Below are 14,392 nucleotides of genomic sequence, written 5' to 3'. Positions count from 1 at the left end.
CCGCACAAGCTCGCCGTGCCACCACCCACGCCCTTCGCCCGAGCTCGCCTCGCCACCACGCGAGCTCGCCGCGCCGCCGCCCACACGCGGGGGAGGAGGACAGGGGCGTAGATCCCTTCGCCCGGAGCTCCTTCGCGGGAGGTCCGCCGCCTTGGCTCGGGCCTCGTCCCCTCTGCCGAAGGTCCGCCGCCACGGCCCGGGGCTCCACCGTCTCAGCCCTGATCTTGAGCACTGCTGGGGGCTGTGATGGGAGGAGAGGAGGAAGAAAGGGGGAGGCCCTACCTGTCAACTAAGAAAATAAAAGTAGACACTGACGTGTGGGTCCCACCTGTCACAATGAAAGTAGGGGCTGCAAGTAGAGGTTATTGTTGGAGTTGAACACAAAATTAGACTCTTAGAAAGTTGGGGCTAGCCCCTACAAAGTAGGGGGCTGAAGTTGAGGCTATTGTTGGAGATGCTCAGAAAATAAACGCCCATCAAATTGTCACTATCACCACAAACGAGGGATAAACACCTCTGCACATCCGGTGGGAACATTGGTTTACCTTGTATGCAGACGCCCATCAAATTGGCATATATATGTAAATCTATATCGCTCAACCAAAAGGAACGCTGCGAGAGCCTCTCTGCTTCTTGCCAATCACGTCGTGCCGCGCGTCGTGCAAAAAAAAAGTTACCGCATGGAGAGTCACCACACAGCAGCCTCCGGTCGCTCACGTCCATCCTACGCCATTACACGCGGCAGGAGGGAGGCCCACGTGGGAGACCAGCGTGTTGTCCTTGTGTGTGGACCAAATCGTCCGCACCAGATTCGTCGCCCCTCACCTCGCATTCCTTCGCCTCCTCCGCCTCCCCGTCGCAGCGCCATCGCCGATCTCCTCAAAGTCGGCCCTTCTCCGCCTCCCAGTCACAGCGCCATCATCGATCTCCTCGAGCCGGCCCTTCAACTCAATCCCTTAGCCCTCCTCCCCCCGTTGGCCGTGAAGAAGGCTCCATGGCGTCGCCGCAGCGATGGATTTGTCACTGGCGGGGAACGACACCGCAACGCGCACCAAAAGAGAGGCTCACATGGGAGACCTGCGCGTCGTCCTTGCCCGCGGACCAAATCATCTTTGCCTGATTCATCACGCCTCGCCTCACGGTCGTTCGCCTCCTCCGTCTCGCAGTTGCAGCGCCATCGCCGGCCCTTCGACTCAATCCCGCAGCCCTCCTCCGCCGTTGGCCGTGAAGAAGGCTTGATTTCGTGGCCGCGGGGGAGGTGGGTGGAGACCGAATCTGCAAGGGGCTCTATCAGCGCACGCAGGTATGGTTAGACTCCCTTGCTCGGATAGTTGGATGCAAGCCTGTGCCTCTTCGTTGGCTCCGTTCCTGATCCTCCATGTGCAACCTTGGACGGCCGTGTACTTCTCCTCCCCTCTCCCCTTTATCCTCCTGCAGTGACAGCCTCGCATCAATCTTGATTGAGGGGCTTCACTGCCGGATGTAGATTCAGCGTCAGCGTCACCTCAGTACCTTGCCCTCGCACTCTTCCTTGTAGCATATATCTTGGGAAGGAACATTGGCTTACCATTGGCAAACGCAACTTCAATCGTGTATTCGTGTACAGCATATGCATGGGTCAATCTCTTCATCGTTGTGCGAGAAAAATAAAAGAGCTAACATATAAAGGTTGTAAGACTTTGCTGACAGGATCGACACGGCAGAGTGGCGGCGCCAGCGCGAGGGCGGGACACGAGAGTGCCAAGGCGCGTTGGACCAGATTTTGACGCGCGGGAATAGGCACGCGTAGGAGGAGGAAGATGGTGAGGGGTCCCGCTCGGCAAAAGAGGCTAGCGGAGGGGAATAGATGCTGAGCTATAGCACGGGGAGTAAGATGGAGAGACCGTTGGATGGTGTTTTTATGGCCCTTTATTCAAATTTACCCAGCTAAATAAATTTATTTATGTTGTTGGAGTTGCTCTTACAATTGTTGTTCATCCTACTCCATTTGCCAACTTTATAATCTTAACAAATATTTCTCTAAGCTCTTCTTTTTTTTAACAACGCCTAGAGTTTTATCTGTTATGTATCATTAAATAACACAAAACCAGAAAACCAAAACCCACAGGATAGAAGTGAATATTTCTCTAATTTCAGTTTGCCAAAGATGAAAGAGGTCTGAGCCGTTGTGAATAATTAAAATTCTAAACCCAAGTATTGATCCTAAATACACATAAAAAAAATTATCTTTCCTAGATCTACATTTTGCCATGTCAGTGAAATTCTACTGAAGGGCATGCTAGTCTACTACCAATATTTTGCCCAAAGCTGAGGGGAAAATCTAGTCATCGCAAATGCGAGAAGAGCTCGCGACATTGCAGAGTTCTACTGTTCTTCTTTTCCAGCGAGCCGGGTTAGGGGAGTGGGGTTGCCGGGACCCGGTGGTCACCGGCGGCCTTAGACGAGGGGGGACGGGTGGAAGGGAAGACAAGCGGCGGTGACGGGTTGTGGATGGACTCGCCCACTGGGGGTGGCGGCTTGACATCAGGAGGGTCAGGGACCGGGCAGGGAAGCTTGGGGTAAGAGGTGATTAGCGGCAGTGGAGAGTGGTGGAGGCGTCGGAGCCTAGCGAGGGGGAGGAACGCCTAGACGCCCGGCCTGCTATTGGATATATGGTAGGAATAGAGTCCCAGGCTATGCTAGGAATAGAGTCCCAGGCTGAGACCATGCATTTCACAACCAAGCTGCAGGAATAGAGACAATGCAAGTTACAGAGAGGAGGACAGGGGCAAGGGTGGTTACGGCATTTTTGTAGCGGGCGAGGTCGATAGCATCTAGGAGTGGTAATGGGTCATGGATCTAATGGTCTTTTCACAATCCTACTTGGTACTTAATATTTTTACATCAAAATTGTATAGGATTAGAACCATCCCCACGCGTGCCGACAAGTGGGTCCCACTCCCTCCCTCTTTTCCTCCACGGTTCGGCTCCGCACTGGTGCACGCGCCGCAGCCCACTCCCATGCCACATGCTCCGCTCTTGCCATCCCACAATCGTTCCACTTCCACCACTGCCAGAGATCGTCACCATCTTCTCCCCCACGAGCAGCAGCTCCTCTACGAACCTCCAGTAGAAGAGAAATTATCAATCACCCGTGCTAATACAGTTCAAATCACGACAAGATTGGACAGCAAAGAGCACTGGCAACAAGCCAACAGGATTTGTGCGAGAAATCAAATCAATTAAACTATCTATCTAACCGCTCGTTGATCTTCCGCACGTGCGCACCCACACCCCCGCTCGCAGACACCGCGCGAAGCCACGAATGCATCTCGCTTTGCTCGCCGGCGCTGCGCTTGTGTCTCCAAATGCTGGGACGCTATGCCACAACCCGCAGCTCCGCGACCTCCGCCACGCTCGCCAAACGCCGCCGCCGCCACCGCGCCGAGTGCTAGGGTTAGGTTTGACCTTTGGAGTGTGCGGGAGTCTTGAGCTCTTGACTGAGCGAGTTATGGGAGCTTTGGGCCTTTAGCTGCTATGTGTTGCTACTGTGTTGGGCCAAAATGGTTTTGGACTTGTGGGAAGATCGCTGGAGCCGGGATCCATGCAAATTTGGTGCGCTCGGTGGTTCAGTTTGGTGCACAGCGAAAATATATGCTCCTGACAATATATATTCTGCTACTAAAACTTATAGGTTGGACAATGTGTCTATTGTCTTCTAACTGTGTTTTATAAAAATTATTTTATTTTATTCAAAACTTATCTGTCCGTAGTATGGCACGGGCCTTTACCTATCTCATACGATAATTGCATCATGATCAACTGCTTTTGAAAGGTTGACAATGATAATTGCCCGTAGCATCACACGGGCTTTTATCTAGTCTAAACTAAAAATTAAGATTGTTTACCACCCCTGGACACATGGTTCTTACACCCGGGCGCATCGCGGGCGCCTCCACCCCGCTGGCCGTCGCTCTCCTCCGCCAGCGCCAAGGCCGCCGCCTTCATCTCTTCTACTATAGTATCACTATAGCAAATCATCGATTAATTACCGTCATTAGATTCGTCGCGAAAAGTTACATCCATCTCTGAAAAGATTTTGTAAATAGACTTCATTTATTACACCATGCATGTGAGATTCTTCTGTATAATGTAGAATAGAACGGAAGAAAACAAACAACGCCGCCAAGGAGGAGCGTTGGACCATACAAGGTTGTTGCCGCCTGAGATTTGAACGGCCTGGTGTCGTGCCAAATTTGCGTGTCAGTTAACTCTTTTCTGGCGATAGACGTCCGCATTTATTTTTCACCAACAGTCCAAAGAGGATAACATAATAACTACATAAGTCAAGCAATAGAAGAAGAAAAATCAGAACACCGGCCAGGGACCAAACGGAGGAGGATGGATTCGGACGGCAAAACCTTTGACTATCTTGACTTCTTGAGGTCTGGGGCACATCAGAAGTCGTCAGCTCCCAAGTGATCACAAGCATATTCTCTTAGGTTATCACAGGTCAAACTGACAATTGCATTCTAGGCGCTTGCTTCGTTTTCAAGGTATAATCTGGATGGGATGGGATTGTCATGCCAGTAGAAAATTCTGCATGCAAAATTCCAACAAGCTAACAGAAGACTTAAACAATCAACGCGCTGTGATATGAGAATTCCGTCACGAGTCGTACTGATGAATACTCAGCCCTGTTATTTATTTATAATGTTACACATAAAGGGCACTGAATTCATGATTTTACACAAAGGACACCGTTATTCATGATATTACACAAAGGGCAAGGTGATCTTATGATACTACACAACGGAGCTCGCAACAGCACATCTATTATACATCCGAACCAGCTCCTTATTCTGCAAGTCTGTTTAGTGCTTCAGGTAGCAATTGCACGTGGAAGACGAGATATCCTGCAATTGATAGGTATTGATCGAAGAATTATGTCATAAAAGCTAAACTCTGGGAATGAATGTAACAGTCTAACAGACATTATTCAGCAATGAACACTGAACAGTACCGACGATCCGTAGAGAAGTATAACGAACTAAGCAAAAAACGGGTTCTATACTTCTATGGCAACTATTCAGATTCCATGTGTATATAGCGAACTTGACCAGGACGGCAATAACCATTCATCGTGTTATAATTCAGGATGAAAAATAAGCATAGTTATCTACAGCATGTTCTACTTTGACCAAAGAGAAAGATAATACTTTGCTGCATGAAGTAAACGAAATTTCTTTGGTTGAAACCCATGTAAAGCATGCAAAACTCTACCTTAAGCGCTAGCACTCTCTTCAACAGGCTTGAATTCCTGCAGCTCCTTGAAGTTCTCCCATGGCTTCTCCCAGACCTTAGCTTCATAGAGCTTCTTGGCTTCCCCATCCTTCACCTCAACAGTGAGATAGTACATGGTTCCAGCAACCACTTGCGTCTTCGCCTTCACAAGCTTCTCGAACCCCAGGAGAGCATTCTGCACAGGGCAACGCAGAGGTTAGTTGCAACCTGAGATTTCATTTGTCGCGGACCGAAACTTAGCATATCCTTGTAAGGGTTAACGTGACTGCTACTCTAGTACTGAATGAAGAAAAGCAATTACTGAATACTGAGTAACACACCTATCAGACTATCCTGTTAGAGGTCACCGTGTAAAACAGTGAATTAGTACCGTTTGTTTTGAGATTGCACACTGATAATGGTAACATGTGAATATTGTTCATCTTCTTACCTTAACGTAAAACATTGAGACCTCACAGATTCAGTATTTGATTTAAACAGGTTAAGTTACACAGTCGAAAGGCAGTAATGCCGGTTCAATAGTACAGGTGACCTCTTGGGTGGTGGTTGGTAACCACTCATAAATTCAAGCAACCAAATCAAGTTCAATGGGCCGCAGAATTCTTCACGAAGTCAATGATTATCTACTGAACCTCCGGGAAAGCACAAAAAACCCCAATCTATCCCGTCCAGGAGGAAAGCTCTGTTTGGATCTGTACGGATGGCAATTGCTCGGCCTCATAGCATCGGTAAAGTTGTTCCGATTTACAGAATTCCGAACACCAAGTAGCTAACAGAGAGTTACACCGACACGAGCAAGCTGCGACCCAACGAATTCGCGAGCACCGCGCAAATCAGGCAGCGGAACACGGATTCAGCTGGGCGGCGGACCTTTACGCGTCGTGGAGAAGAAGGGGGCACGGCGCAAGAGGGGGGGGGGTGTGGGGGGGGGGGGGGGGGAGGTGCTTACGGCCTTCTTGTTGTGCTCGTCGACGGCGAAGCGGGCGAGCTCCTGTAGGTGGATGTCGTTTTCGTTCTGCGGCACGTCCGTGACGCCGCCCGCCAGAGGCCCGCTGTCCGCCATGGGCGGCTCCTCTTGCGCGGTGCGGAGGGACGAGAGGGAGAGGGAGAGGGCGAGGGCGAGCAGGGCAGCCACGAGTCCGGCGATCCGGTGTTTGCGCATCTGGATCGGGCGGACTGGGGCCGTCGGGATTTATAGCCCTGGGAGGAGGATGCGACAACACGGTGTTTGTTGTGATCGTGGGGGGAGGGGGGATGGATGGGAAGGGGTAGGGGACGGTTTGATCCTGACGCCTTTACCCTTCTCTGCTGAAGCCCAGCGACACGTCTCCAATTTCATCATAATTGACTATAGTGATGCTATAATAATTATGTCTAATCATCTTCTAATCATAGAGGTATCTCATTAGTTACAATAACTACTATAGTACTATAGTTGTGGAGTTAATTTTATAATTAGATTTTATTTAATACTCCTAATTAGTGGTTAAATGGTCGAAAAGTTTTTATGAAAATTTTTACAGCGGGCAAACGGACGCATCCGGGTACAGGGACAGGGTACTCGTGGATTCACCGCGAACTCTTGCCGTCTGTTTGGTTGAGGAGCGGGACGAGCCAGGTCGGAGCGGACCCGTCCCCGTGGTTGTTTGGACGGAAGAGCAGAGGGTTGGGTTGGCTCCAGAGAAGAATATTCTCGGTAGATGCGGGTTCAGCCCGTCCCTCAGAAAACGACGGACGGAGCGAACCCACTTCCGTCCCTGCCTCTTCCGTTTGCTCCATCAGCACCCGCCGCCGACTCGCCTCCGACCCGCCCGTCCTCGTCCTCGTCCTCGTCGCCCGCCGACTCGCCTCCGAACAGTGCTGCCCGCCCTGGGCAGGCGCCGCTGCAGGGCCCGCTAGCACACCAGGAGCCCATGCCTCCTGAGGCTGCGTAGCCTGAGCAGGGGCCAAGCATCGCCGGCGTGGCAGGCCTGAGCGCTCCAAGTGCAGCACGCCGCCAAGCCAAACACCCTGCCCCCTGCAAAAACAAAACCCAAAGGATTTGTTGCTAGTATCCTCATGAACATCCTTGGTGTGATCCCCTATCAAATCCCTCATGGATTTGCCCCGAATTCGAAGTTTTCTCCAAATCGTGTTCTTGAAAGGGGCGTTCGGTTTTTTCTCTAGATTCGCAGCGAATACTCAATCCTTTTGCAACCTTTTTCTTGGATCTACAAGTTCTTTTGGTTGTGCATCTATGGACGAAATTCAGTTTGGATTCGTTGAGTATTGCGATTTTAATTTGCGTTTGAAGCCTGGCCTCCTCGTTTCTTCCGCTCATGTTCTTCTCTGTTCGTGCATCCAGCGGAGGAGCGCGAGGAGCCTCACGCGGCCTTGCCCAGCGCGCAGCAGCTCTCTCGGCGGCGCGCGGTGTGCTGTGCTTGTGCCCACGGTGCGAGGCACAGGGGCAGGGCAGCCGGCGGCGGCTGGCACAGCTGCCGGCGGCGGCCTGCAGTGCGAGGCGGCGCCTGCGGCAGGCGCTTGCGCAGCCAGCAGCTCACGCGCGTGGAGAGAGAGGAGACTGACATGTGGGGCCCACTAAAGCCCACTAACGTCCGTTAGTGTTGCCATCCAACCCGTATTCCAATTCCCTCAACCAAACATGTGATGTGTTGACTCCATCCTCAAAATCAGATCTACAACCAAACAATGGATGGGTTGGCTCCATTCTCAAAATGAGGGTTGGAGCCAACCCAACCCACTGATCTCGTAACCAAACACACGGTTGAGTTCTTCGTCGTGAAGGCTCGTCGGAGCAAGAAAAGATCTTGCGCTGACTCGAGAGAGAGGGGTCGTGCTTGGTCCCTGCAGGATGGATGAAGCGAAGACAAAAGTATCTCGATTCTCGACGGCGGCTTGAGGGCATCGAGCTCTGGGCGGTTTTTTCTTTTTTATATTTTTTAAAAATAAAAATTTCAAAAATATATGTTCGTTTTGAAATATTTCAAAAATATCCCCCGGTCGCCCCCCATAGGGCGACATGCCCTAAGTGTAATTTTTTTTCTTCAAATTCGCAACGAGGTCCCTGACAAAAAAAAGGGCATGTCGCCCACCCAACGGGCGATAGGCCCCTGTCGCCCGTTGGGGGGGCGACAGGGTCCCCTCCCCCTATATAAGCCCTGGCCGCCATATGCCGCCATCCCCTTTGTCATTTGAGCCTAAAAATTCAGGAAAAAAAGAGGGGTGAGGAGAAGAAAAGCGGCGAAGCTTTGCCGAATTGCGTACTTGTGATCTACCGGTAACTTCCGTATGAATCCATTGATATTGTATAAAAATTTAATTTAATTAGCGGATTAGCTGAATTAGATTTGGTGCTTTAGAACACTCATTTAGTATTACAATTTCAGTACTATTACAGATTTATTTTTAAATTAATTATGAATTAGAATAGAATTATGAAAGTATCTTATTGATATTGCAGCATAAGACAATGACTGCCTCCAATTGTGGAGGAATTTTATGGACCGAAGAAAAATCTATTATAATACTTGATATCATGACCCATCTTGTTATCAATAAGAAGTTGGATCCGTTAGCGGATGGTACGATAGAGATGGTGTTATCCAAAATAGTAGAGTTTAAAGATTTCACATTATTTCGAGGTATTACGACGCAAGATGTAAAGGGACACCTGCTAGAACGTCGGAAGATATACATGAGAGTATGTGAACTAGTGAATCATCCTAATATCATTGGATTCTTACAAAGTTCTTGTAAGATATGGATGCGGCAAGAGGTGTATGAGATGCACATCAAGGTAACTCTCATTCAGTTGTAATCCCGTCCGTCATTTCGAATCCATATTTATGAAACAGTAACATTGTTTTTTAATTATATGCAAGGATTACCCCGAAGACACGGAGTTGATTAACAAAACGATACCAAATTTCCGTAAATTGGCATGTATCTTCGGTGGTGGACATATGCCGCAAATTAGACGAAGGAGGCGGATAAGATCTTCGGGTGATAGTACTTGGCCTGCGCAAGAACAGATGCCCGGAGGTTCGTAAAGTCATGTTGCACTACCTGCAGCACAAACTTGTGTTAACTGGGATGACGATATGGATGACTTCATGCCCCCCAAATTATGGCCTCCAACACATGATGTTCCTCCCCATGTACATGAACCTAGAATCAGAAAGGAGACAAAGGAAAAGGCAAGAGGTTTGTCAAGTCATGTTGCACCACCTGCAGCACAAACTTGTGTTAACTGGGATGACGACATGGATGACTTCATGCCCCCCAAACCATGGCCTCCAACACATGATGTTCCTCCCCCTGTACATGAACATAGATCCAGAAAAGAGAGAAAGGGAAAGCCAAGAGGTTCGTCGAGCCATACTACACCATCTGCAGCACCACCATCTGTCAACTGGGATGACGACCTAGATGATTTCATGTCATGATCTATAACATATGATGTTCATCGATTTAAGATGTATTCGCATTTAGTATTGTTAATGTTGTATTATGCTTGTATGTATGTCTCGTACCTAACTTGCATTCACTGGACATGTACATAATGTCGAGTTTGAATCATACTTAGTCGTAATGGAGCATCGAAGTATAAACATGTCACTAGAATACTAAAAAGCACATATTTAATTAATATAACGATAAAAAATAAGAAATAAGAAATGCATTACATAATGTGAACTATCAAATTTTACATTATAATACAACGATAATGAAACACACATCACACATGCAGTGGCTTGGAAGAACCCGTTGCAAACTACGGTAAACAGATTCCAGACTAACCTAACATGCCTTAGGTAAATTTTAAAAAAACAGAACAAACACAACGATGCAGCATGTCATTACCACTAGGTTAGTCCTAGTAGCCGTACCCCCACGTAGCAAACTGTGTTGAGCCTTCTCCGCAGTATCCACCCATTGCAGGTGGTGCAGGCGGTGGTGCCGGAGGAGCAGGGTCCTTCTTCTTGTGACAAAGGCAGTTGCAGTAAGAAATAGTGCATGGTTCATCCTGTGAACCGGCAGCATTGCTGGTATCATCAACTTCGTCGTCTTTGTTACCCTCGCTCACTTCCTCATAATGGTTCTCCTTGCATTCCAGATCAAAGATCTTTATCTGGAGGTACTCGATGAACTCCTGAACAGAATCAATTGGTGCAGGATCGACCCACCTAGTAAAACCACAGTTTTCTGGAGCATCGGAAGACTACAAAATAAATTTCATGTAAGGTGTCTCATTGAAGATAAAGAAATGAAAGAACCGAGTATTACCCATGCGTGTGGACATTTAAAGAAACACCGACCGCCATCCATCCCGTCGGTGCACATCTGCACTAAGCAGTCCTCACCATGTCTGCATTTTGGCCACGGTTCTCTGCGGTTATCGTATTGTCGAAGAGGAGTTTCATTGGTAAATTCACTCTTGTGCTGTGGCAGTAGTGGGCACCCTGCCAGGATAGCGTTCCCATGTGTCTTCATGCAGCCGTCGCAGAGTCCACGGTAAGTGGCTGCAAGTACCGCCTCACCCCAGCTGTAGGGCGGTACGTCCTCGTCCCTATTCGCAATCTCCCGTGCATACGGAAAGCGAATCCTATCGACCGAGTTGCCATGAGTGTTGTTGAACATGATGTAACCAAACAACCAAAGTAGGTAGCCTCCAGCGATCTGGTCACACTGTACTCGTCGGCATCCGCAGCCAACAGGGCAGGCTGCATAAACAATTAAGATTAATGGTTTCAACTGTCAATGGAACATGTGAATTGTAACAATTAAATTTATATATGTAATGAATACGTACTGTAAACTGTAGGAACCAGGTCTTCGAAGGACCTGCTGCTCGCAGGTGCGGGTTGATCGGACCTGCTTCTTCCACGCGGTCAACCAGGGCAAAACGGGCCTCCAGCTCATCCTTCCACGAGGCCGCCACCACACGCGGACCTACAGCCTCCCCGACGATAGGGAGGCCGAGGAGGTAGGCCACGTCCTGCAGCGTAGGAGTCATCTCCCCACACGGGAGGTGGAACGTGTGTGTCTCCGGCCTCCATCTGTCAACGAGCACCGTCAGGAGGGATCAGTCGAGCTGAATAGGCCCAACCTCGACAAAACGACTCAGAGTCAGTAGACCGGCCTCACGTAACCTGCAAAAAAAACAAAATTGTCGAAACAAAGGAATACCGACAAATACATAAGTGATAAACAATAATATTTCATTACATACCGGTCACACCAATCGTGGTGTATAGAGATCGCCTCCCCGGGTGGACAAGGACGTAGCACCTCTAGGGCTCGGTGCTCAACAGCTGCAAAGTAAGACCTGTGGCTCGAGTCGATCACTGGGTCTAGCAAGGAGTCCATCTCCATACCTGCATTCAAAAATATATGAGAACACATAGATAAATATATATTTCATACAAACTGAACGCATAGGTACATAATACTTCATTACATACGTGCAATATTTTATTACTACATATTACAAATAATGAAATACAACTGTGGATCATGACACCGAATGCCTTCCACGAGCAATTCTCGCCGATACTCGTCTGAACGTAGGAGGTGCTCCATCTCTGGGATTTCCGGAAGGACCGACGTCAGCAGCATCGTGAAGTTCATTCTGAGGACACTTCTTGTAGATGTGACCCAATACTCCATATTGGCTGCAACACTTTTGTGCCTTGCTTGCTTCCGACTCGTCCATACCATTACGAATACGACGTGTCTGACGGCGGCATTTGCCTTTCTTAGTGGCTGGATCAGGAATAAACATCTTATTCTCATTATCCTGAGTGAAAGGCCCCACAATTCCAATCCCTTATACCTCATGTCCCCAGGTGGATCCAGCTGCTTTCTTGCTGAAGTAAGGTGAAACAAATACTCCTGGCTGCAACGCAGACTCTGCACATGCCGCAATGAGATGGGAGCATGGCAAATGCAATAACTTAGGCTTCATGCAGGAGCAGAAGGCTTTGCCATCTACTGTAATCAAACTCTCCTGTACCACCCTACCTTCACTAGCTCTGCAGTCAACTGATCAAGCATCTGCCATAATGCATTGAATTTTCTCTGTTGATTTTGGGTGCACAACCTCTTAAACAGGTTCTTAATATCTTTGTTCTTGAAGTGGTCATAGATGTTTGCACCCATATGCCTAATGCATCACCTGTTTTGGACATCGGGCCACAATGGAGGCGTTGTCGCAGTTTCACGTTGCAATTTCAGTATTGATTGCAGCAGACCTGCATGCCTATCACTAATAAGGCACACATCTGGGCGTGCAGCAACAACATGAATCTTCACTCGTTCAAGAAACCAATACCAACTGTCTATGTTCTCATTCTCAACAAATGCAAATGCAAGCGGAACTATTTGGTTGTTGCAATCTACACCGATTGCAGTGAGTATCTGAACTTTATACCTTCCAGTCAAAAATGTGCCATCAATGCAGATCACCAGAAGACAAAACTGAAATGCTCTAACACAAGCACATATGCAAAAGAAGGCTCGTTGCATAATTATTTATCCCCTAGTCACGGCTGGTATGAGATATGGGTCATAAAAGCTTCCAGGATTTCTAGCAGCAACCTGGGATAACATACGAGGTAGGTTATCATATGATGCCTCGTATGTGCCGAACCGCATCTCGAACACCCTTTGTTTAGCCCGCCATGCCTTCAAATAACCGATGGTGTACTGGTAAGTCTGCTCAATGTGTCGAACAATCATTTTTGGCTCATAATTAAGGTTGTCCATAATAAACCCATACATTTGCTTTGCAACAAAGTCGCATGATATATTGCGATGCGAGGGAAGAACTTCTGACAGTAAACAAGTGTACTCTGTCACAATGGAACATTTCCAGTTGTACTTCTATTTTCCCTTGAATGCATGTACTTGCCATGGACATCCATCATTCACACACTTCACCTCATATTCTTTACTGCCAGACTTTACGACTCTGAATTCTCGTTTCAATGATATTGCCCATAGTCTCACAGCATCTTTTACGGCTTGAATGTTTGGATATGTTGTACCTTGCACTACCTCATTTCCTCTGTACTCTCACTCCTGATTTCGTACATCTTCTGCGACATGACTGCCAAAACCATGCTCCTTCCACTCTTTTGGCAATGAGTACTGCTCGTCATCAGATGAGCCCTCATATTCGTCCATCTCTATTGCGGTTTGGTCTTCTGCCTCCATCTCGTCCACAATGCTATGTATCCTCTCTCTCCCTCATCAGCAAAGCCCTGTGGTCTCATGTTTTGGTTTTCTGTCTCTTCTGACTCATCTTGCTCAACATAACTGGTCTCTCTTCCAATACTCGGAGTTCCTTGATCTGCACAATGTTGGATTTCATTTTGTGTCTTCTCCCGGATTTGAACAAGAATGGCCAGAGGCCACCCCCTCCCTGTCGCCCGCAGGGGGGGCGACAGGCCCCCCCTGCCGCGCCCGTGGGCTAGGCCCACTGGTCGCCCGAGAAGGGGGCGACCAGCCTCCTTTTTTTCAGGGACCTCGTTGTAAATTTGAAGAAAAAAATTACACTTAGGGCCTGTCGCCCTATGGGGGGCGACCGGGGGTATTTTTGAAATATTTCAAAACGGACATATATTTTTGAAATTTTTATTTTTTAAAAATATAAAAAAGAAAAAAACGCGAGCTCTGGAGAGAGTAGATCGCGACGACGGCCCAACAGCAAAGGCCCGCGTACCCATCCCCTCCGGCCCAAAAGCAACCGACGTGTTTTTCGGCATTTGTGGAAGTGGTGATGGGCCTGACGCTGCCGCGCTTGGGGCCTTTTTTTTCATTTTTATATTTAAAAAAACAAAAATTCAAAAATATATGTCGAATAGGGAAATTTTAAAAATGGGTGTGGGCGACAGAGGGTTGTCGCCCATCCAGTTGGCGACAGGACCTAAATATAAAAAAAATTTACATTTAGGTCCTAGCGTCTAGGGCGCATTAAACAGTGAATTTGTAAAATCGATATCAAATCGTAGAAAAATCGGAAAAATACAAACTCAACTGTTCTGGATTCTATGAAATAAGATCTACAACTTTTGTTACATAATGTTTTCATTTGATCAATGTATCT

At 48.1% G+C, this 14,392-nt stretch overlaps 1 protein-coding gene and 2 long non-coding RNA genes across 4 annotated transcripts; 1 reads left to right on the top strand and 2 right to left on the bottom strand.

Annotated features, from left to right (window-relative positions):
* Window positions 1-768: 768 nt before the first annotated feature.
* On the top strand, window positions 769-2,023 carry LOC120676803. The gene is made up of 2 exons (XR_005675996.1): window positions 769-1,303; window positions 1,677-2,023. It is a non-coding gene; the product is annotated as an uncharacterized LOC120676803 (long non-coding RNA).
* Window positions 2,024-2,814: 791 nt separating this feature from the next.
* LOC120676804 lies at window positions 2,815-3,524 on the bottom strand. Its single transcript, XR_005675997.1, has 2 exons — window positions 3,240-3,524; window positions 2,815-3,095 (listed from the first exon to the last, which is right to left on the bottom strand). It is a non-coding gene; the product is annotated as an uncharacterized LOC120676804 (long non-coding RNA).
* Window positions 3,525-4,657: 1,133 nt separating this feature from the next.
* LOC120674209 (cystatin-1-like) lies at window positions 4,658-6,540 on the bottom strand. Of its 2 annotated transcripts, none has more exons than XM_039955352.1 (3): window positions 6,233-6,540; window positions 5,263-5,458; window positions 4,658-4,895 (listed from the first exon to the last, which is right to left on the bottom strand). In XM_039955352.1, exons 1-2 carry the CDS (start codon window positions 6,443-6,445, stop codon window positions 5,264-5,266), a joined length of 408 nt encoding a protein of 135 aa, XP_039811286.1. In that variant the 5' UTR covers window positions 6,446-6,540; the 3' UTR covers window positions 4,658-4,895; window position 5,263. The 2 variants fall into 2 exon arrangements, with proteins under 2 accessions (XP_039811286.1, XP_039811287.1); XM_039955353.1 differs by having other exon boundaries at window positions 4,658-4,865.
* Between the last annotated feature and the right edge of the window lie 7,852 nt (window positions 6,541-14,392).

Source organism: Panicum virgatum, chromosome 5N, assembly GCF_016808335.1.
Source record: "Panicum virgatum strain AP13 chromosome 5N, P.virgatum_v5, whole genome shotgun sequence".
Classification (NCBI taxonomy): domain Eukaryota; kingdom Viridiplantae; phylum Streptophyta; class Magnoliopsida; order Poales; family Poaceae; genus Panicum; species Panicum virgatum.
The sequence above is the reverse complement of the archived record's forward strand: the minus strand, read 5'-3'. Positions and strand labels throughout refer to the sequence as shown.